Consider the following 24,272-nt stretch of genomic DNA (forward strand, 5'->3'; position numbering starts at 1 on the left):
GTTATTCTTACAAATAGGAGCGATGGGTCACATTTGAAAAAACAATGCCGTATCTACGTCATGTTATTCAGACCGTAAATCAGAGCAGCCAAGATACCACTCCGCTGTAGCTAGCAAGCAGTGGATGCATACGAGTGGATGCAGAGTTTGTCAAGCTCAGTTGATCTGAGTTGAACTCCAGTTCTTTCTGTTATATACTCCAGTCTTTCTCCTTTTTTCTATTGTCCCTGTACCTTTTGGATTCATAAACCCGCAGGATGAACCAGATTTAGCTCAAACGTACACATTTTCAACTCAGGCGGACTCGTTCTTGCTTCATTTCATTAGGGTTGGGCATAACAATTCTGATTCCGATTCTGACTCTTCCTCTCGATTCTGATTCTTATTGATTCTTTGAGGGGTGGAGTTCAAACGGGCCACATGCTTATATCACAGATACGAGGAAAAAATTGTATTTTGAGTCAATGGTGATTTACAGTTTTACCGGGCTTTTTCCAACATAAAATAAAGCCACACTTTAGAGCGCCGCTTTACTGCGCTCCGTGGCTGCAACACAACAAGCGCCTGGAAGTACGTCGGCCGCTACGGAAACCCAAACTTGCGCATGTTAAATTTGGAACCGATGATCGGATTCGTAACCACATTTTTCCAAAAGATAAAAAAAAGAAAAAAAAGAAAAAAGAAAAACATTTTTTTCCATTGGAAATCATAATTTTTGAAACGATTTGAAAGTTGGAAGCGGTTCTCGATGCCCAATCCTACACTTGGCCCTCGGCCCCTGGCCGGAGCACATTCCCGCCCAACTTGTATTAATGACTTTGTATGCAATTGTGCTTTGCACTAAATCCGCTTTGTGTTCAGTCTAAATGCACCTCATGAAAATGATCAAAATGATATACACAAAATGTCAACATCTTCAGTACAAAAATCTTGGCGTCTGCCTTTATGCAGCCTGAACACCGGTCATGATGCTTTAATGATGCTTCAGATAGAAGACTGCCCTTATGTTCTTTTTTATTCTTTATTCTTTTTACAAAGCTCTGATTTTCTCATTGCTCCGTTACCATCAAGGCCACAGATATATTATGATCCTTTGTTTTTTTTATAAAAGCCAATACATTGCATCTTCAAGCCTTTGGGATTTATCTTCATTTAGCGAAGGGCGAGTGCCTCTACTTTCTTACAATTCCATTCCTCAGTTGTCTGTCCAACAAGTGGTAGACTGACCCGCATTTCTCCACGGTGTTGGGGGAGGAAAAAACTCAAAACATGTAATTTTGTACATTCAGCAATGTTGTCTAGTAGGATTTCTTTTCCTCCCTTTTGATTGATTCATACACGTACAGTATATTGCTTGTAATGCAGCGAGCCATGTTTGAATGGGTGGGTTTTAAGGCAGAGGGGTCCATGCAACAATCATCAGCTGATGTGGACGACAGCAGCTGGTCCAGGTTTCCTTCGAGCACGGATTTCAGTGCATGCTGTATATCTCCAGTTATTTACTGTATACACTCATGTATGTGCATACTATTCTCCACATGCACGGGTGGATTCAAGGATATATTCTTTGCGAAGTCTGCATTCCAGGACAAAAGCATTCGGTCGCAGTGAGGAGAAGTCAGTAGGATAAATAAATAAAAATGAAAAAAAGGGATCCGAGGTTTGTTTGTAACAAGTGTCCGTCAGGTATCGCTGCAGACAACACCACCACCAAGAGTCTGTGTATGTTCTTGGCCTGATTCATGGGGGTGTATGTGTCCTTCTGTTTAGTTGGGAGTGAGGGTGAGCAGCCTGCATCATCTCAAGGCGTCTCGGTACTCGCGTCTTCTTATACATGTCCGCAGCGCCTCCGAAAAAAAGAGCTTCCTCGCTGGCGTTTGTCGAGTTGTGACGTGTCCTCCCCGAGAGCTTGCAGAGGCTCTCAGAGGGCTTTGGCACTGGTGGTGTGGGAGACGGTGTGGGACACTGGCTTCTGTGGGTAGCGGCTGTAGTAGTAAACCTGGAACAGGATGGTGAAGTCCACCAAGACCTGCAGCAGGCCACACGTCCAGAACTGCACCGGAGCCTGGGTGAGCAGGAAGTAGCCCGTTTTAAAGGTGTCGCCGCTGGTCCACATCAGCACCATCTTGATACTGGGAGGAAAGAGTGAGACAAAGAGAGAATGAATAAAACGAGACTGCTGCAGCTGTTATTAAAACTCATCATGAACACTTATCTCAAACTCATTACCGTGAAATGTTATTTCATCACTCTTATTTTCATAACAACAGTTGGAGTTCCTACATTTTAATATCATTGATATGTTTTCCATTTAAAAATGCCCATTTTAAAACATGTTTCAACTGCTTTTATGTTATTTTGGCTAGTACTGTCCGTTATTAACAGCGTTAACGCAAACCCATTTTAACGGCGTCCATTTTTTTTAATCGCGAGATTAACGTTCTTTTTGGCCTAGCAAACTTTGTAGTTTTTTTCACATGCTAGTAACGTTAGAAAAACAACACCACACCGGATCTAGCTAGACCGGAAACAAAGCAACAGGCACGCCGCACACACTTGTTTGGGCTCGCGACGCGGCCAAAGAGTAGTAGGCTAACGTTACGTTTTGAGTGGATGGCGAGCGCGAGACGCCAGAATGGATGCCAATAAGATTCTGAATGGAAAGTTTACTTTAAAAAAAGTTGCCAAATGGTTCCACTGACAAGACCAAAGTGATCTGTGTGTTTTGTCGTTGTGAACTGAGCTATCATCGCAGCACGTCCAGTCTGAAATACCACTTGATGATGGCCGAGCACACAGCTGATGCCAATTCTCCGCCCCCCCCTCGTCAAAGCCAGGCGACAAAATCAAAAAGCAAGCAGATCCACTTTTCCATGTTGATAAGAGCATTAAAATGAGAAAAAAAATAATGGAAGAAAAAGAAATCAAGGGACATTTAGAATAGATAAAAATGTGTGATTAATTGCGAGTTAACTATGACATTAATGCGATTAATCGCGATTAGATATTTTAATCGTTTGACAGCACTAATGTTGGCATTTTTTTTTACGGTAGACCTGAGAGACAAGGTTGAATAACCGTTTTGTTGCAGGAAATGTTGGGCAAAAGCGAAGTTTCTCCTACGTATGAGAGGTGTTCTCCTACGTATGGGATGTTATCTCCTAAATAGGACATTATATCTAAAACTTTATCTCCTATGTAGAATATATTATTTCCTATGTAGGAGAAAAAAAAAAACTTTTAGGCTTACTATTAGGCTTCTAGAATAAATCTCCACTTAAACATCAATGTAACATGTAATATGGGATATTAATTGCTAATAATGTTTGAGGGAAAACATTTAATAATGTCTGAGGAAATCCTATCATGAGGAGACGGCGCATTTCAACCTTGTTTGGGCAGTTTTGGTAGCTGTCGCTGTAATCGCTTGCAGGCGCTGGAAAGGCTTATTTTGAATGTCAATTTCACCACTTTTCTGGTGTGCCTCAGCTTAGCGTCTTCTCTTGTCACCAGACCTTTAAAAAGGTCCAATGTGTGGGAATTTCTCCCATCTAGCGCTGAGATCATATATTTTATGTGAGGCGGAGCAGTATGTCCTGTATGTCCCTTACCTGCTAACGTATTTCAAGATGACGCATGAATATGGAGCGTCTACCCCAGTTCATGTGAATGGAAATGGAAAAATTCAAGCCAAAAGGAATACTTGAAATTGATGGTGGTGGTCAATATTCATGAAGTTTGTGAACGGGCAACACAGACGATCATGAACAACTGAAAACGTTACCCACTGGACCTTTAATGCATCTTAAATACATTTCCACCTGGTTTTGATATATTTTTTGCTCCGTCCAAATTTAATTTGGTTACTAAGAGCATATGTTAATGACAGCAGGAAAAGGGAACACAGAAAAGCAATATCAGTTGAGTCTAGAAGGGAATAGCAAATGTGCCACAATAACAACCATGGGAAATTGAAATAATGAATCTTCTCAGGGGCAGGGTTCTCATCAACTCGACCTCTTGCGGCACATTTCTAACTGTTAAACTCATAAGATTGGTTCCGGTACACACTGAGCTGGCTGTTCGTAGGATGCTCATTAGACAACCCGGAGCCGCATGTGGCTCTTTAGCCGCTGTCCAGTGGCTCCCTGTGGCTTTGACAAAAAGTTATATGTAAATGAATTATTTCTATTTCATGCATCATTGTTGAAGGGCTAAACAATGTTCTTACATTCTCCATTTAGGCTTCATAACATTTTAGTCAACTAAAATGTGCGTCATAGCCTCCGTACGTCTAAAGTTTGGCGCCTTATCCTTTAGACTTTGCCTAACCTCAACAGCGATCTTGAGTTTCCATGCACTAGCTATGGATTACAAATCTAAAACCAAGTAATATTGAAAGACAATTTCCATAAAAGGCAACACAGCATTCGCTGAAAATGATCCGGCTGGGGATGAGAGAAAGAGAGAAATTTCAGAAAGCAGAGCAAATGTACGTTAAGAAATGTATCAAACGGTCAAAAGAAGGGGGGGGGCGGTTGGCTCTTTGACTGACCCCTGATCAGTTCAGTTCATTTAAGCATAAGCTTTGACCTTCATGCTCTTTAAAAATAGACAAAGACACAACTCACACAACTGCACTGAAGAAATTGTTAAACTTCAATATTCCTCACATTGATAGCTGTGTTGTAATTCTGATTGAACATTTGGCTTTAAAATCACATTCAGTCTCCTTTTAAAACTGCAGTGTGGACAACATTTGTCCATCAGTTTACTTGAAACTGGGAACGGAGTAAGGAAAAAAAGAGCCCGAGGAGATAATTTTGTCACTTTTATCAACAAAACACTTGTCCAAAGTCGATATCCTAGTTATTATAACCGAATCGACACACCTCTCCACTTCTGCAGAACTTTTTCATGCGTGAGGCAGGGATAAGTGTAGGCAATGCTGGCAAGGAAAAGGACTGAGCAAGCACTGGGTCTACAATGCACCTGTGTGCACGTACACACACACACACACACACACACACACACACACACACACACACACACACACACACACACACAGCAATCTTCAGATGTGCTTCCTACAGCAACCCGCCTTCAACAATACCAACACATGGCGAGACATTTGAAATCCGTTCACTTAAGCGTGTCCGTTTGGTTGGTCAGCACAATTTGAATAAGCTTTTTGGGAGAGTTTTTTGCTACTTCAATTTAAAGGGTTAGTTTATCCCCCAGCGCCATCTAGCCATGCAAGACAATCCGATGCATATTGGTTAGCAGAGGTAGTAAATAATCGGCAACATATCTTTCTTTAGAATCAGGGTTCCCGTTGCTCTGCAATGGAAACTCCATTTCTCTGGGACACTTCTACAAAATAATACTTTTATAAAGATTTTTTTCAATGCTGTGTGCTCCCAAGATGAAATTCAGCTCATCTCTATATTGTAGTGAGGTGTAGGTAGAAATCCTAGAGATGGATATCTCAAAATCAAATAAAATGTTAACTATACGGCCAGAAGCATTGCGGACCGCCCTACCCTTATACTTTGGAGTACTTTTGGACTGGGGGCCGTTTTGTATGGTTTGGGCTGGGCTCCACAGGTAGGGAAATCATAATGCTGCAGCACACAACTATCATTTGGGCAACAATTTGGCAAGGCACAATACTGCCCCTAAAGTCAGGTCGGTAACACTTTACTTGAAAGGTATCTCCATAAGAGTGACGTGACACGGTCATGAACACATGACACGGTCATGAACACATGACACGGTCATGACACATGAACCCTAACCCTAACTTGTCATGACAAAAACCGAATGACACTTAATGACAGAAGCATTAGGTCATAAATGTCTATGACTTGTTTATAATGTTTATGACACGTTCATGACAGTGTCATGTCACTCGTATGGAGATACCTTCAAGTAAAGTGTAACCGTCAGGTTAAAGGAATGGTTTTTCCAGTTGGTGAGGAAGAACTTGACCGGCCTATACAGAGTCCTGACCTCGGCCCATGTGTGAATAGAGCAGGAAATTGTCCGGAGAATTCACAGCGAGCGGCCGTGCTCACGATGTTTCTATCACGCAGCTGGTGCGAAACCGGAAGAAAACAAACACCTGAGGGTCAGGAAGCATAGTGACTTACGCCCAGTCAAATAAAAAAAAAAAAAGGGAAGAGGCAAGAGACTTGTTTATTTACTTGCAATGTTAACCGCGTCATGTCCGGCCTCCTTTACGCTTTACCCAGGCACCACCATTCGTCTTATTCGTTAGTCCATTTTAGTGTTTGACACGGAATCTCCTGTGGTGTGCTACATGTGTGAAGGGCAAGTTATTATGAGAAAAGGCCTAATACTCTTGTAGCTGAATCAACCATATCGCAGGACAAAATATTGGGCGATGCATTTTATTTTTTTAGTTTTTTTATATGACCAATTGTACAACCACTGAATTGGAGCGAATCCTTGCAGCCAGGGTCCAAGGAACGCCTTTCCAGACGAGTGGAGGCTGCTGTAGATTAATGCTCAAGCTTATGAATTGAGATGTTCAATATCACATATGCGTGGTATTGTTTGTTTTGCAATTTGAGTGAACTAACACTTTATGCACAATAACTTACAGATGAATGAAAAAGTAATTTAAGGACCCATCTAGTGTGTGTCTAGCACTTTTTATTTTTTAAATCAACGACTGTGTCCTCAACAATCGACCGGAGGCTGATCCTCACGACATATTTCCCCACATCGTGATGTGTAGTCAATGTAATAGTCCACTGATGTAACAATGATAAATCAAAACTGTAATTCTCATAATAGGGTCATAACCATTAATCCATGGCGGGGTCAAGTATCGTCTGCAATTCATAACTGAATTTTTGTCCGACGGAACATCAAATCAGCACGGAACAGAGCTTTGATTCCTGCAGCAGGTGAAACATGGTGGCATGGCGATAAACCAAATACAGGATAAGTCTTTGTGTTAGCGGATTCCCTGCCTTTCTATAAGCCTCTTAACAGATGTAGAGGATGGATGAGAGGTAATCTAGTGTCTCTCCCCCCAGCAGAGCTGAGTGTAACCCCAACAGTCTGTCTGTCTTTCAGCCTCGTCGGGGCAAAGCTTTGCAGCCAAATTTCCTTTTGCATTATTTATGCCTCCAGTTTCACCTTAGCCCTTTTTCATTTGTAAGGCAAGTTTGTGCAAACCTTGCCATTTTCCTCATACTAGGGTGCTACTTTTTTTGCCAGCTCTTTCCATACAGCATCTCTGAATGTCCCTTCTACCTTAAAATTTCATTCTTTTTTCATAAGCCCACTCTCTACAGCACTTCTCTCTTTCTCCTCCCCCATTCATCTTCCCACCACCTCCTCCGCCTCTCTATACCTGTTTGCATTTGCCGCCCTCCTCCCTGCCTACCGTCCTCGCACTTGTTTTTGTCAGGAGCTTGTTAGCTCTGTGGAAAGAGCACTTCTCGCTCGCCCCCCCGTTCCTCAGTGGCTGCTGTCTGAGTTGGGGCGATGTGTATCTGCAGGTAATGATGAGAGGGGCGGGATTTGTGTTTGATCAATTCCTTTGCTGGTTCCCTAATAAGAGATAACACGTGGAGGGCCGGGGAACAGGGTGCAAACATGTCTGGCTACTTACTTATCACCTTCTCTGTGACATATATAAAGGGAGGAAGAGAGAAAGCATGCGGAGCTCTGGGGCTGATATAACGACGGGGGAGAACTAGAGCTGCACTGGACCAGGCAATTTCTAGAGCGGGCTGCAGATGCACTGTATAGCAAAACTGGCTTTGTTTGTATTGCTTAGAATACATTAAGATACAGTGAAGGTTAAAGCACATACTGATTTATTTGTTAGGCTATTTTAAGCCTAGATGAATAAAAGTATCTTGGAGCTGTTTCAGGGTTAAAGAAAATTACTTTGACAGAATAATATGGACAAAGAATGGGATGTGGAGCTTAAGTAACACAATTCCTACAATAGTGCTGTACAGGTTTGGGTTGTACCCAAGCAGCAACCTCCGGGCCTAAAAAGTGAAGCCAATGCGGAAGTGCTTTAAACCTGCATTCTTTCTAATGGCCAGCAAGAGGTGACCTGACTGGTTGCAAAAAGAAGCGCGATTGTCTAGAAGTCTATGACAAAATTATCCTACTTCTCACTTGATTTATCATCTCAGTAAGCCTTTTCCTAATTAGTTTATGGTCTTGTTCGCTACCGTTTCAAGGCTTCTTCAATACAGCACGATGTTCATTTAGTAAATTATGGTCCTATTTAAGAGTCAAATAGACAACAAAGAAGGGTATGGTTTAGGGCTTGGCTACCTTGTGATTTACAAGTCGCTACCACGGAGACCTATCAATCAGGATAGAGGCTTAGCATTGCGTATTAGTGGCAATGTATACATTTACATTTTCATGTTAAAACTTTTACCCTCTCAATGTGTAATCCGTTCACTAAGGAGTCGGCTGATCATTTATTTTTCTTGGTAAGTACATCTCGTTTTTAAGCCCGTTTTTTCGCTAGCCAAAATTAGCATCCCAATTAGTATCACAGTCAACGTGAATTACGGATGCACCTTACCAACCGAGGTAGCTAGCTATCTAGCGTTAGCTGGTAACTCAGCGTTGAGCTTAGAGTTTCCACACAGCTCCACCCTCTCGTCCAAATATGGTTACTTCTGGCTCTAAAAAAAAAAACCAAGATGGCGATAGCCAAAATGCGATACTCACACGATGGCTCACACATTTTTTTTTATACCTTGGACATTTTCTTTACCCTTGTGCAATTCTCAATAGTTTTTTTTCTTGTTTCTGTCGACTTTGAATGGAGTGTATTTTATGATGTTAAAATTACTATTTATTTAAATGGAGTGTGGTAGGCTGGCGATAGCAATTTTGGGGATGTTTTAGAGATCCTTTCCATAATGGTGTCAGACGCTTGGAACAATAATCTGAGCATGTCAGTGGCAAAACAAGTACTTTTGTGGATGCACATTGAAGGTTCACAACTGCCCAATAACTTACATTGTAGCTTGTTTAGTCACTGCCGACTGCAGTGATCTTGTTTTATACTGGAAAAATTTCAGAGATTGTTGTTCCCATAAGTCACTTACACATAAAAACTTGGGAAAATAGGGTCCAGGTTGAAAAAAACTGAAGTTACCCTTTAAGTCACGTCACATTTTTTTTGCCAAGTTCGATTCTTTTACTCTTTTCCGCATTTTGCTGTTATTGACACACAAACTTATTTTCACCTTTTTCCACTCTGGTTTTTTTATGTGCAAATTGAAAATGTGAATAAAAACCGATGTATGGAAACACACTTAGTGTCCAGTATGGATAGGAAAAAATGAGAGCTAACAAACACTCTTTCACAGAACATATGGGCATGGGAGTATCGTTTTAAGAGTGGAAAACTGGCTTGCAAAGGGTTACCCAGACAATTTCATATAGTATCATTTCACACAGTATTGGGGATATTAAAGGAAAACTATGTTTTTTTTTTTGTGAAAATATTTGCAGAGATCTGAGATTTGACACTCACGGTGCCTGCGCTCAAACTCATCATTCAATTGTCTTATATTCAGGGTCTGGGCTGGAACAGCATTATCATATGTGGACAAAGCAGTTTAATTGCAACGGCACTGAGTTTCCTACAAGTAACTTTATTTTTGTTTTATGAGAGTAGATGCCACATTATTGAAATTCGTTTTGCAGTTCTTTGTGAGGTTTGCCTATATCATCCGGTATCGTCTTTTGCCTTGACTAAATTATGTGTAATTTGTTTTGATAGAAACAGAAAGTTTTTTTATTCATTTTTCATGTATCGTGATAAAGAGGAAGCATCCCTCTGAGTGATGTGAGCAGATGGAGGGAGGAAGGGTTGGACAGATGATCTAAAGGTTCTCCAGCTGCAGGGAGCCAGAGTTGCTGTGTTCTACAGCCCTATGCACACAGCAGCACTATTCACCCAGACACATGGGTGATGGCCCAGAGCATCAGTAGTCAATACAGATCTCTCCCAGCACGTGGCTGTGTGTGTGTGTGTGCGTGCTTGTGTGTGTGTGTGTGAACAGCAGCCTGCAGGCTAAATAAGGCTCTGGCCATCTTATCTAGGATACTGGGAAGCAGCTCAAGACCACAAGCCTTATAAGGCTGCAGATGTCTGTCTGAATGTCCCATCTCCCTGTTTTCTGTTTGTCTGTGTGTGTGTGTGTGTGTGTGTGTGTGTGTGTGTGTGTGTGTGTGTGTGTGTGTTGTATTTGATTTGTTTCATGGCAGGCTGGTCAGTATCAGCATGTACCTCTGGCTCTCTAAGCTGGGGACCATCTAATAATAGCAGCAGCCTGAAAACTATTAACACAAACACTTCAAAACCCTGTCATCCCCCACACACAAACACCTTTCATCTGGCCTAATGTCCCCTTTAAAATGTCTATCTTCAAGTACAGTAGCCCTGGCTGAGATATTTGCACTTGGTTCCAAATCCAGTTTTAACTATAGTTCAAAAGATTCAAGAACATTTCTAAATAATGTTGATTTACAAAAAAAACTAATACAAATAATAATAATAATAATAATTATAGAAATTTTAAATTGGACCATGGTATCTCAGCCAGCAGGGTCACTTAGTTTTAATAATTGTTTTGCTTCATATCTGGGTTTTCATGGCCCATGTCCTTTTTAAGGTTTCATTTCTCGAGGGTTGAGATGAGCTGTAAAATAGGAGGCCTGGGCACTGTTTGGCCTGGGAACTGTTTGGCCTTAATAACTGCATCAGTGCAGTGCGACAACCAAAATGGGCAGGGCCCTTGAGTAGATGCGCAAAACACAAGCGCTGGCTTGCTTGTATGGACACAAAGAAGGAACAGGGCGCCGTTTTTTTCAATCCAAATATGGGTGAAATTTTGACTCGACTTTATGCTACTAGCAATTGGTGGAAGGACTGAAAAGACACAGTTATGAGCCAAAGAGAATGCACACACAAGATGAAAGAAGCAAGCACATTCGCAACATCCTCTTTAAATATGACCAGCGTGAAAAAGGCTACCAGTCGTATTGGCAATGGTGCCATTTGCTTCAGCAATTAAACGGTTGTAATACATTTACTACAATGTATTATTGTTGAGCGTGAAGCGTGAGAGTGAAGCAGAAGGTTTTACATTGGAATGTCTACACCTCTCATTATTCTCCTGTCAATCCTTGGATTTCTCCACATGCTAAAGTGGTGTTCCTGGGGCTGTCATAAAGGCACCTCACTACCTCAGGAGTTTGTTGAGCGGTGTCTTTTTCTAAAGCCTTTTCAATGTTAAAAACACAAGAGCACAAGTGCACGAAACTGATTATTAAAGTGTGCCTGGCTTACTAACTGCAGTAGTAACAGAGCGTTGCTTCCAGGAGTTAGCTAACACTAACTAACTAACGTAACAGTGTCCATGCTCGGATACCGTTCACAATTATTGGCCATATCCGAGACACATCGGGTCTGACACAGTTTCCGGCCTTTTTGCAGTTTCCAGTCTTTTTTCACAGGGCTTTTTCCTGGGCTATCGCACCCAAAGTGCAAATAAAAGTAATTTATACACATCTAAGAATCTACGTGTGAATTTTGTGTTAAAGATGTGCAAATTGACATTATCGAGTATTTAAATTACTTCGAAAAAAAAACACTTCAAAAACACGCATTAACTCTACACATTCACTATTTAGCATAGGTAAACGCTCGGTTAATTCCCATAAAAGGGCATGAGATGGCAGGGCCATGTCGTGTGCACACTTAGAGAAATGTCCAAAAGACGTGGCAAAGACAATCGAGGCCTCGACTTTTCAAAAGAAAGAAAAACTTTAGTAATTCTAAAGTGGAGGTACTGCGGCAAGAAGTTAATGAAAAACGAGACATCATATTTAGTAGCGGCAGCAGTGCATACTAGGCAGCAAATAAAACCGACATATGGAATGCAATTACTCATGCAGCGAACGCTGTATCTGGAGAAGGGCGCAGAACCGATGGTTTGATCTGAAATCTGAGGCAAAAAAAAAACTAGCTGTACACTGCAGTACAAGAACAATGCTGTTGCTTTATTTGCATGCCTTTTACATCATCCAATCATTGTCTGTCGAAGTGGTGCCAGCAACAGTTGTCGTTGCAGCAACATTGACGAGTGTTGGTTACAAATGAGAAGCACCTTTTATCTCATGGTTTCACAAGTGTGTGAGAATGTTTTGGTGGTAAATCTGCCCCTGTTGTAATTGTGAACTGCACAAGTTACATTTGAGAAGGGGAGAAGAAGTACTAACATAACCGGGGGGGGGGTCCTTGCAAACCTCCAAGGACCCATTATGGTAACAGAGCAGTTAAAGCTGCTGTAGGTAAGATTTTGAAGATCCAGGACTTTGCCAACAAATTTGAACATCGACAACTTCTCAGTCCCTCCCCCCTTTCTGCTGCAGCCCAAACCGTCTCCTAAGCCCCTCCCACACAAGGGAGTTTGACAGAACTGCCGGCCGGCAGGTATGACAACTAAACACTAACACAATGTTTACTCACCAACCGTAAAACGATGCTAACTAGCAGGCTAGCGTTAGCCATTTCAGCATCATATCAGACCGACCACTGTGCAAACGTTACTATCATCCTCACCAACGTAGCTTTGTGGACTTTTGACTACTAATAACCAAGTGAAAGATAAATCATTCATGGTAATTATGTTACCTGTCGAGAAGAAATGTGGCTACATCTGCATCGTTCTTCAGATCTTGTAGGTGTAGGTGGTGCCAGAGGAGCTGGATTTTTTTTATATTACATAATTCATGTAGTTCTACTGGAACACAGAGTCAGTTTCAGCAAATATGACAGAAAGTTAGTTTTATAAGACTTACCTACTGCATCTTTAATGGTGTCAAACAGCATCAGTGACGTATGTATGTAGTATACCGTATGTCCTCATGGGACTAACGCCTCCAATGCAGGACTCATCACCCCCCACCCCCCCACCCCGAACTCTATCCATATTTTATTATTAAAAACTGCTCTGCACTGCCGGTTTGACAGTGTGTAATGGTGTAGTGCTAGTGTGTATACATACTGAGGATATCCAATATGACTCATTCTACTGGCAACATTTACCCTGCTCTGACTCCATCCCCTGCCTACTTGGGGGGGGGATGTACAGTAAGGTGGTAAAGATTCCTACTGCGAGCACTGGACGCACTTTGACACTCCTTACAAAAGTTTCTCCGGTCGCAGCAGGGTAATCCTGGCTGGCCCATTAACTAGGAGGATGTTTTTCTGCACTTTGGGCTGCATGGGATCTTATTGTTTTTTAGTTTTTGGAAGGGCACTCTACTTCTCCTGTCTGTTTGTTTTTGTCTCTGCAAAATGCATGTCTGCCCTTGTATACACACACACACACTTCTGCATGCCTAAACATACCCTCACCGTAAACACAATCCTGATCATAACTCCACACCTAAATTCGTGGTTATATATTACACACACACACACACACACACACACACACACACACACACACACACACACACACACACACACACACACACACACACACACACACACACACACACACACACACACACACCTTGAATGGAGTGCTGAGGTAAAGTAACCTAGCAACAGCCTGACAGACCCAACAGGTTGTGCACAGAGGGCGGAGAGGACACAAACAATAAACTGAACTGGAAATGACAATGTCCTCGGCCTCCTACGGCAGCTTTATCTGCACCGGCCGATGGCTGGCAGAATACGTTGCCGGGTAAGACGAGAACTGACAAGCAGAAATGACCTGACACCTCATGTTTCATACTGCCTGGGTATTTCAGTATTTTAGAATACATTTGGCTCTATGTCACAAGTTTAAATGTGGAAAACTCTCAAAATACTATATTCCTTATTTTTGGCCTTAAAAATCTTGCATAGCACATCAAATGAAAATGTATATAACACATTAGGTAGTACATTCTGCAGTACCTTTATTAGAGAATCACAGCATTGTATATGTGTAGCACTGAATTGGATTCATTGTTGCATTTAAAAAAAAAATGTAGATTTTGAAGATAGATCATTTGAATCCATTTGATTCTACGTATGATCTGCATTTTTTTCTGTAATAGCCATTCAATATATTTAAAGAATGACGTACTTAATTTATCCCTCTTGTGGAAATTCTGTGTTTATTTACATTCTGTTATCTCTACAGTTTATTAAGTTAAGATTTAGTTATTTGATTAGGACAATGCACATCAATCAATATTTCTGTAAACTAGTGTTAGCTAGTCGGCTAATTTTCAACTGTAGTCCTAGCTGCCTAGCATGCATGTCTTTATGGTGGGAGGAAACCGGAGCGCCCGGAGGAAAGCCACGCAAACACGGGGAGAACATGCAAACTCCACACACACGGGCCACACGGGCCCTGCCCAGAGCGGGGATCGAACTCTGCAGTGCCAACTTGCTGTGAGGTAGAGGTGCTAACCACTGAGCCACCGTGCTGCCAGTTGCTGCTAATGCAAACTATACATCCTGTATCACATGTAAAGAGTATCCACATTTTTGGAATTGTTTGACAGCAGATCATTTAAAAAGGTCCCATGACATGGTGCTCTTTGGATGCTCTTATATAGACCGTAGTGGTCCCCCAATACTGTATCTGAAGTCTCTTTTATATAGACCTTAGTGGTCCCCTAATACTGTATCTGAAGTCTCTTTTATATAGACCTTAGTGGTCCCCTAATACTGTATCTGAAGTCTCTTTTATATAGACCTTAGTGGTCCCCTAATACTGTATCTGAAGTCTCTTTTATATAGACCTTAGTGGTCCCCTAATACTGTATCTGAAGTCTCTTTTATATAGACCTTAGTGGTCCCCTAATACTGTATCCGAAGTCTCTTTCCCCAAATTCAGTCTTGGTGCAGAATTACAGCCACTAGAGCCAGTCCCACAATGAGCTTTCCTTAGTATGTGCCATTTCTGTGCCTGTAGCTATTGAGGAGGACAGGGTGGGGGTGTGGCCTTGACCAACAAGCGGGACCAACAGTAATCTATAAACTGATACACCAGTTGCTATTCTGTTGAGTTTGCTGTCGTATTACGCCGCACTTGCTGTTACCGCAGAAAAACCACGGGCATCACCCAGTAGACCAACAAAGTTTAAGGGAAGAATTTAGAAAGTCAGTTTGGCTGAGTTTTGCACATTGAAACTTTGTTGTGAAAACTGAGCCAGAGCAACAGTAAAGAGGAAGTAATCCATACAGAAATACTGTGCATGACTGAAAAACTGCTTTGTATTTCTGCACCCACTGCAGTGTGTTGTTGTGCAGTTTATCTCCATGGGTAACTGGTAAAGCGTAGACGACATTATACTTCCTGCTGTGTGGTTTGACAGCAGAAGATTGTTGGGTTCTTTCTAAAACTTGAATGGCAATCATTGGGTATTGTTGTCAGGACTTCAGAAAAGGCTTCAACAATCGGACAGAAGGAAATGCAACCAAGAGTGTATTGCAACCGCAAGAAATGCTGCCTTTTGAGCATTTACACTTACGTCCACCCTGACTGAAAGCATGTTTACAACTATGGTCTGGGGCTTTGTTGAAATGCGTGCTGCGAAACCACAGAAAAACAACTGATTAAAAGACGTCACTGAAAGTCGGAACCACCAAAAGGTCAGCTACACAAGCTGACCACAAAATAAGTGAACCGTGTGTAACTGAGCGTGGATTCCTCCTGTAAGCACATACTGTAGACAGCTTGTTGAACAATGAGAGTGGTGGGCAAAGTGTCGGGTGGGTAGGAAGTACACACACACAAAAAAAATCAAAAATAAATAAGGCATGGGCCAGAGAGGGTATGGAAAGCGCAGCGTGGGAGCTGTCATGGCCGGTTAAGTGGACAGGCAGCCCTGCTGGAGCTCTGTTATCGGTCTGCTGCAGAAAGCCAACCCGCAGAGAGAGAGAGAGAGACGGGGGCACACTCTGCTCTGGGGCAGGACACACACACCACAAGAAAGCTCTTTTAATACATACCTTATCGGTTTCATCTTTTTTTTTAATGACTTTTTTTTACAGCTTCAACATTTCTCCTTATCATATTTCTTTTGCTCTGTATTTGTGGCGCTCTTAAGTTCTTTGTAAATCCATTTATGTCTCATTGCTTTTTATTAACCGTTTAAAGTGTTCGTATTATGAAAAAAAATAATTTGGTTGATTTGGGTGTTATTTTACGTCTCTGGTGCTTCCACACGTATACAAACTTTGAAGAAAAAAAACATCCATGCTGTTTTGAGTGAGATACCGGTTTCTGAATGTGTCCTGCCTTCAGTGTCCGGGTGAGCTGTTCAAAATCTGCACGGCTTTCTACGGCACTAGCCAAAACGACGGGCCTAGGGGGCTAACCGTTAGCATGCTAGCTTGTTCTCAATAGCAAAACACTGCTACAACACACACGGATTCACCCTAATCTACAACATAAATTGTATAGAACTACTTACGTGTCCCTGTTCTGCAGGTATTCCACACAAAGTTGGAAGTGTGCCCTCGTTTAGAAGAAGTCTCCCGGCTAATCCTGCCTTGTAACTGACCGGAGTTGGAGAAACAGCTAGCTAGCTCATGTAATCCTTACCTAGCTACTGTGCATGTGTGACTGACAAAAGAGATGTTACAGAAGTTGAGAGGTCTCACTCTGTAGCTAAAACAGAGACCTGAACACAGGGTGAAAAGAGGAGCTGCAGCAATGTCCAGTACAACAAAAAATATGGTGTTTTTTTGAAAATTAAACAAGCATAATATGGCCACTTTAAAAGTGCTACACACTCAAAGATGTGTATATAGTATTAAAGTCGTTTCCAGGGCTGGGCTACGGCTAGTAGAATAGATTTTGAAACTGTATATGCCTTCAAAAATCTATTTCATGTCAAGGCTTCTAATTACAGCCTGAGACTTGAAGCAATCAACATCAATGAGCCAAAATGATACATTAGCAGTAGATACAGCAAGACAGAGTGCCTCATCACATATTGATTTTCAGAGAAACTTCAGGGGGTCGATTGTCATGTTTAGCGCAATAAATAGTTGTCAGGAGCCCAGTCCTTACTTCCTGTTCGACAGGTGCCAGAAATACTTAATAAGCATGTGCCAGTGTTAATGATCATATTCGAGACAATATAATCTGGAGCCATTACTCACAATTGCGTGCTGCAATACTTCACACCTTCAGTGCTGCCTGTGCTGGAACTGGCACTCATCAATAAAACAACGATCAGCAGGATGAAGACGTTATCATCAATGAAGGATGCAACAAGCTTTGTTTTGATTTTCCATCTGACTGACTGTTGGTAAATTATACTCAAGGCCCCCGAATAGTTGAGGAAAAAGAAAGAGCGACAGTGAGGCTACATCTGCACTACATCGGTTTGAAAACTCCGGGGTTGCGGAGACCTTTAGGAACGACGACGCACGTCACTCAGTCTTATCGGTTAGGAAGGCTTACATACCTTTCAGTAACAGTTCCACCACATCGTTGGTCCAAGCAAATACATCCCTGGTCTTACTTTTCGCCATTGTTGTTCTTTCTCCAAGGTATTTTCTGTGTTTTCAACATACACATCCATGCATTTCAAAACGCAGAGTACCAGACAATCTGCTTCCTGTTTACACGGGCCACGTGCATGCCCAATGTATGCAAATACTCATGGGATGATATGCGTTGTCAGATGTGTTAATTTGGACGGAGATTAGTTCTGCTATGGCGCTAAAACGTTTGTGTGGAAGGAGAACGGTTTTGTCTGAAAACTCTGCTCGAAAGATGAAACTGGAGTAGTGCAGATGTAGGCCTAGCCTAAATAACCTATTTAACATTCAAAGTGTGTTTACACTGTCTGAATTTGAGCTCTCTGCTATGAGAGTTGACAATTGTGAAAGAAACTTGGTGAAAACTTTGGCCGTCAATGCAAAACAGTGGTCCTAGATCGCACTGTTTGGAGCTTTGGTGGCCAAAGACAGCCTGCAGCTAAATTCTGACAGTGTCAGAAATACAGAACCAAATTCCCACACACGTGACTGCTGTAATGACCCACGTCTACAACCCAACCAATCAGAATACGACATCGTCACTCATGTATTAACTTTTCATGTGCTTGTGGTTCATTCTTTATTACTGATGTTTTTTTTTTCTTCAATACCCCTTCCTACCAATGTGAGTAATATATAATTCACTCCCCTGCCCAGTTAGTGTTAGGATGTTCAGCATTGAATCCGTACCTCATGCCCTCTGTGGACTTATTCTGATAATTGCAGTAGAGCTGCGGTGTGCCCAGCATTGCTTCAGAGAAGACGGCCAGGAAGCCCAGGGTCTCCACGAACAGCGCAGAGTCCAGGAAGAGGTAGGTGACGTAGGCTGCCATCAGCGTGAAGGCCAGCACACACTGCATGTAGTCCACAAAGCGACTCCACAACCAGAAGTAGCTCCAGTCAAAGTCTAAAAGGTGCACAGCATAGGGAAATCACCAATGAGGCCACAGAAATGAATAAAGGAGGTTCTTAACCAGCTGGCCAATAATGGCATATTAACAGTAACATTACTTGATGTGCACTGTTCCTGTAAAAATAAAGAAAGTAAAGCAAAGCAGTTCTAAAAAAATTTAAAAAAAGAGACAACAGTAATGTTATTCCTGGTTGAGACACACAATTACTTTTTACAGACACATCACAGTGGGAGGGATTTTTTGGGGAAAAAAACTAACTAAAAGTCTAGCCAGTGGCTATCCACAAAATTACATCCAAAAAAATACAACAAAAATGTTGTTGTTGTCGTCCCAAAAAACAAACAACATTGCAATGATTTAGCTTTTCTTAAAAGGGGCAGTCCACTAATTTCACACGTACAGGTCAGTAGAAGTGTAAGGTCAGATGTATAATGTTTTCTATGACTCTGGAGGGAGCTCTCTAAAGTGTGGCAAATAACCCTGATGATGTCATCCAGGTTATCTCAGGCTTCATCCACACTAACACGTTTTCATTTCAAAAGGCATTACATTTGCTACATTTACTGTATGCCTGGCATCCACACTACTCAGTTTAAAAATGCCGCTGACCCGGTTACAGGAAGGGTAGACGCAGATATTTTCCTGCGGTTTGGCCTCTCATTTACACGAAAACCCCGTTTTTAATCACAGAAAACGATTATTTCTAAAAACTCAGACCAAAGTAGAGATTTTTGAAAACTTTGTTTGCACGTTTGCATGGAAACTGAGACAAACGGAGGTTTAGGCAGCTGAGAGAGAGAGAAAGAGGACGTGATTGGTTGCTGTTGTTGCTATTGTCGGGATTTTGATTGGCCAACGTGGGCTTGAGCTTCTCGTTACACTGCCACCTACAGGTCTGGCATGCTCTTGACCGCGTTGACGGCATATATACATGGGTACATGTAAACAAACACTTTTCTGAAAATGGAGAGGTTGAAATGTCCGTTTATGAAAATATCTGGCCACGTGTAAACGTAGCATTAGTCTGGACAGGCAGAAACGGAGACCTTTGGAAACGATGACGCAGACAGCCGCGTTCGCTTCCTGATTGGGTCTCATCAGTCCCGACGCGTCCTTCCTGTTCCGTAATGACTTGTCGGTGCTACATGTTGTCGTAGCTTGTAGTGTATGCAACTCTTCTACATCTATGACCAGTGATGGACTGGGATCAAAAAACGGCCCTGGCATTTGCTACACACCGGCCCTATTTTTGTCAATAACTTAGCTTGGAAATCAGAAACTCTGCCTTCCTAGGATAACTTTCCATGCACTTCGCTGCAGTACAATCTTGAATATTTGTGGCTGCATGCATAAAATAACTTGTCAAAATTTACCAAAGACATCTTATCAGTAGTGGCCCATAGGGGTCAATAGGGGGGCAGCCCTTCTGGCATTTGCCCAAATTCCAGATGGCCAGTCCGTCACTGTCCATGACACACAAATTGTGGTTTCAATTTCAGGTCAGTTTGTCCAGCACTGGAGGAAATAATTACCTTCTAATCACATCTGTTCTTTTTGTCGCGGTATCTAGTTAACTAACTTCAAACTTGAGCTGCACATGTTCACATGACACCCACAATCCTCTTCTCGTATTCAGAAAAAAACCCCGATATGTTCAGACAAATAGGCCGTTTGAACTGCGCACGATTTAGATTTGTTCTCATTCAGATTCTTGCAAAACAGATGCTTTTAGCCTCAGGGTCCTCCGGTAGGGGGCAAAACCCCACTGTGAGAAACACACCGTGGTAATGGGCTGGGTGGAAATCTGGACACTGACGCATGACATTTTCCGCCCCAACACCTCTCGTTTGTGTTCTTTCTTCAAGGAAATTATTAGATAAAGATTCTGAGCACAACAACACCAGCTTAATAACACCGACTGTAATAGGCAACACAGCCAACACCAATCATACTGTGATAATATCTCAACTTGACAATGCCACAGTGTGTAGATCGCTTCAGGTAACTATAGCTGATAAGGGAAGAGGTATAAGCAATGTCAGACATTTTAACATATAATTTATTCTCTGCTAAAACCCATTCAACATATCTTTATGGTCTGTGGGGAAAAAAGTGCATGTGTATCTGCTGGTTTAATTTGCGAGCAGAGGACATTGAAAGATTTTTATCACGAAAAATCATGGATGAGAGCCAAAGATGTTTCTTCACTGTTGTCCCATCGTAAATGGGATTTCTACAAGCCTCAAATGCAATAGAGCCAATTGGTTTAATCACGTTTAAATGAGGCTCTCTTTATCTAAGAGGCGCATCTAAGCACTCAAAGGCAGCATACTGTATAGGCATGCAAAGGCCTCCAGAGAAGCGCCCATACAGTCGATAAAGCAAAATAGAAAAGAAATAGTGTTTGGAATAACGCCAGCACTAAATAAAAAAGTGGCCAAAGTGAATAAACCTGCTATTTTTCAAGACTTGATCAAATCAGAAGTGAAAGAGTGCAAGCGTTTATGGCATTTAAGTTTCTGGTTTAATTAAATATTGTTCCATTAGAGAATTAATGGTGACCGATTCTGACATTTGGATGGCATTTGGATGAATCCGCATGGCCGGCACGTACGCTGCCAAGGTAACCTGGCTTTGCAATATTGAGCAAATCCAATTGTTCCTTTCTGACGGACAAGTTAAACACATCCCATAAATGTAACCAAATGAATCTCAAAGAGCAATTCAGACCAGGTCACAGCCTTCGGTCAACCCACTACACACTCCACACACACACACCAAGATGCACCATGCAAAACATTACAACTGTGTAGGATGGCAACACAATGCAGGGTTGAACGAAAACAAGCGAAGAGTTCGTAAAAGCTATAACAGGGCATGCATTTCTGTTCCGAGTATAACCAACACCGAGAATATCCTTTGAGAGCGGATAAGTGTTCTGCAGAGCAGTGTTCATTCTGTAGGTGTTGTAGCTGCAGATGCCTGGCGTGGCTGTGGAGCCCTGCTGGCAGCAGAGGACTGTGAATTTGGGCCAACTAGCACCAGGCTGGCGCTGGCTGATAACAGCCGAACACAGAGGGAAGCAATCAGGGGCAAATGGGAGAAGTGTTCAACACCAACCTGGCAGCTAAAGGCATGCACAGCTTTCACATGATACATTTTAGATAATGGCTCAAAGTGATGATACGACTGGGCAACGCATACAAAAGTAGTGGTTGGCGGGAGCCATGGAAACAGTTAAGTGTTTTGCTAGCCTGCTGGCTAATTAGCTAGCTAAAAGTATGTTCCGCCTAAGCAGACTTCTGGAGTAGAGACCAAGGCTAAACACAAAACAATGTTGCATGTGTTAAATTAGCTTTAACACATTTACTCAACAGTGTGAAAGCCCCCCAAAAGAGAGCTAAAAGAAGAGTTAGTACTGGACTTTGTCAGACCAAAAACACCGCACTGAATGAATGCTTACGTCGGTGTGCGTGCAAACCATAGACCGTAATAATGGACCAACAGAGCCCGTGTCTCTGGACGGAGACCAGTGAAGGATATTAGAAGCACTTTTCCGGTGATCTCTTGCTTTACTGCGCAGCCTCCAACTGAGAGAAACAACGTAAATGTGATGTGAGCAACGTGTCTGAAAGTTGTAAGTCTTCTGGTAGCTGTGCCAAGAGAAAGCTCAATCATTCCCAATCTTACAGAGACGGAGAGCGTAAGTATATGTAAGGAGATAACATGGGCACAGGCTAATTATTGCTAACTAAAATGCTAGTTAACATCAGTAATTAAACCTAAACAGCTAATGTAAGTCCAAACTGCCTGCGAGCTTCTCCTGGACTATACGGTAATTCCTCTACTATGAGACAGTAAGTCGCGTGGTTATGACACAATCGTTAGCCTATTTTTACAAAAACGTCTGCTACGGAGCCATAACGTGAGGTACAAGGTAATGGAGCCTTTTATACATTGTCGTGTTTCTTTAGAAATGAACAATGGACAAATAAAGTCTTTAAATGCTTCAGATGTAAAGTTATTCGCTATCAAAGTGACGTCAAAATGAATGGCAGTCAATGGAATGCTAACGGCGGGTGATCTCTTGTTAGCATCAAAATGGCGCCATAGGAGCTACGCATTCCAGACGCTCGCTTACCCCCTTGGTGCAAACACGTAAGCTAAAACAATTCCTGTGTGTCTGCTAGCTTGTTCCTTCTGCACTGCAAGTGGCTAAGCAATGCAGCTAAAGTTAGCTTTATCCTTCATTGTAAAACGTAGCTGTAATTTTAGGATGTGTGGTCTTGCTACTCCATATTATGTTAGCTTGTTTAAAGTGTGTGTCATAGCTTTGAGTTTATACAGTATGTTCTGAGATAAATAACGTTTAGTATTAAAATTTTGATATTGTAATAAGTGAGATTTTCCTGTCTTTTTTTATTATAAAGCAGGTTGAGGTGCTATACTGGGAAAGTATCAAAAGGCTAAATCCACAGCCCATATTTAGAAACTGTGCCTTTAGAAAGGGCAGATGCAGAAGACCCGGAAATGCAGAGTAGACTGGGCTTTTTTGGGAGGGGGGCTTAAAGAGACAGGCACTAAAAGAAAGTCTTTTAGGGAGAGGGTCAAACCGGTACATTCAGAAAGACAGTATGAGAAAAATTATGTTTTTTGATCAGTAAAGTGTGTAAACATGTTCTAGAAGAAATCCACCCCCCAAAAAAAACTGAAAGTCAGCATAATATGGGTCCTAAGTATAACTTTCCCTTTGGTGTGCAGTGGAAATGAGTCTTAGCTTCTATCATATTATTTTTTAAAACACATCACCTCAAACATGTATTTGTTCTTAAATGAGCAAATATGAATGAATTACTCATGATCTCAATGATGCTAATGATTGGGGACATAATTGCAAAGACTGCAGATGCATGAGCACTTCTTTATTTACATGAACTTTTTCTTAACTCACCCCCCAAGTCTCTGCTGCCAGGGCGTGGGAAGTGGACGATAGGTAATGCATGAAATTTCCTCTGCGCTGAAATTAAACTTAATTTGGTGGCCAGGGATTCTGCAAAGAACAGAACACCTTTCTTATGAATTCTTTCGACACAAACTAAAAGAAAGCCAACATTGTGATTATGACATGCTTTTGAATTATTTGTGCAGTCCTCATCTCGTGGCTCATGTTTTAGTGATTACACTCCTTCATGCCATTGGTGTGCTGTCATCATCCCTTAATCCTGCGTGTTCACACTTTGAAGATGCACGCAAATCTGCCTCCAATTCTCAGCAGCACACAAATGTAGAAACAATGTCTTAAAAGGCAGATCAGTGTGTCACACCATTCCACACTGACCACTAAGGGGACATTTATCACAGTACTGTACCTCCTCAGCCATACACCCTGTCTTGCTGTGCCACTTGTGTATCCTGGGGCATTCTCCTCCTCGTCTTTAATCCCCTGTGTGTGTGGCAGCCACGGTAGCACTCTGTGTGGGAACAGACTGGAGCTGCATACAGTAGGCTCCCTGTACTGGCCAAACTTGTCTTGTGCACAGCTCAGTTTGAAGTCCCTCAGAATTGTGGTACATGTGTAGGAAGACAAGGGTCAGAGTTGGAGATTTCAAATCACTTGTTTACCAACTGTTCCCTGCCAGATACAGTTAGGCCCCGGAAAGGTCTACGGGGGTAGCTGAAATAATGGCTTGCCGTCACTCAAAAGCACCCGCGGGAGCAGCAGGAACGTTATTATGAAAGACAGTTATGACAGTCCAGGAAATAGAAGCTCA

General features: G+C 42.1%; 1 protein-coding gene across 3 annotated transcripts in view; it reads right to left on the reverse strand.

The window, feature by feature from the left end:
- Positions 1-212: 212 nt before the first annotated feature.
- Positions 213-24,272, reverse strand: part of LOC120571024 (solute carrier family 66 member 2) — a 36,827-nt gene continuing 12,767 nt past the window's right edge. For all 3 annotated transcript variants that reach the window (XM_039819711.1, XM_039819712.1, XM_039819713.1), the window contains 2 exons: positions 18,278-18,494; positions 213-2,132 (listed from right to left, as the gene is read on the reverse strand). In XM_039819711.1, coding sequence (XP_039675645.1) covers positions 1,922-2,132; positions 18,278-18,494 — 428 coding nt within the window. In that variant the 3' untranslated portion in view covers positions 213-1,921. The remainder of the gene's footprint in view (positions 2,133-18,277; positions 18,495-24,272) is intronic.

This window comes from Perca fluviatilis, chromosome 13, assembly GCF_010015445.1.
Source record: "Perca fluviatilis chromosome 13, GENO_Pfluv_1.0, whole genome shotgun sequence".
NCBI lineage: Eukaryota > Metazoa > Chordata > Actinopteri > Perciformes > Percidae > Perca > Perca fluviatilis.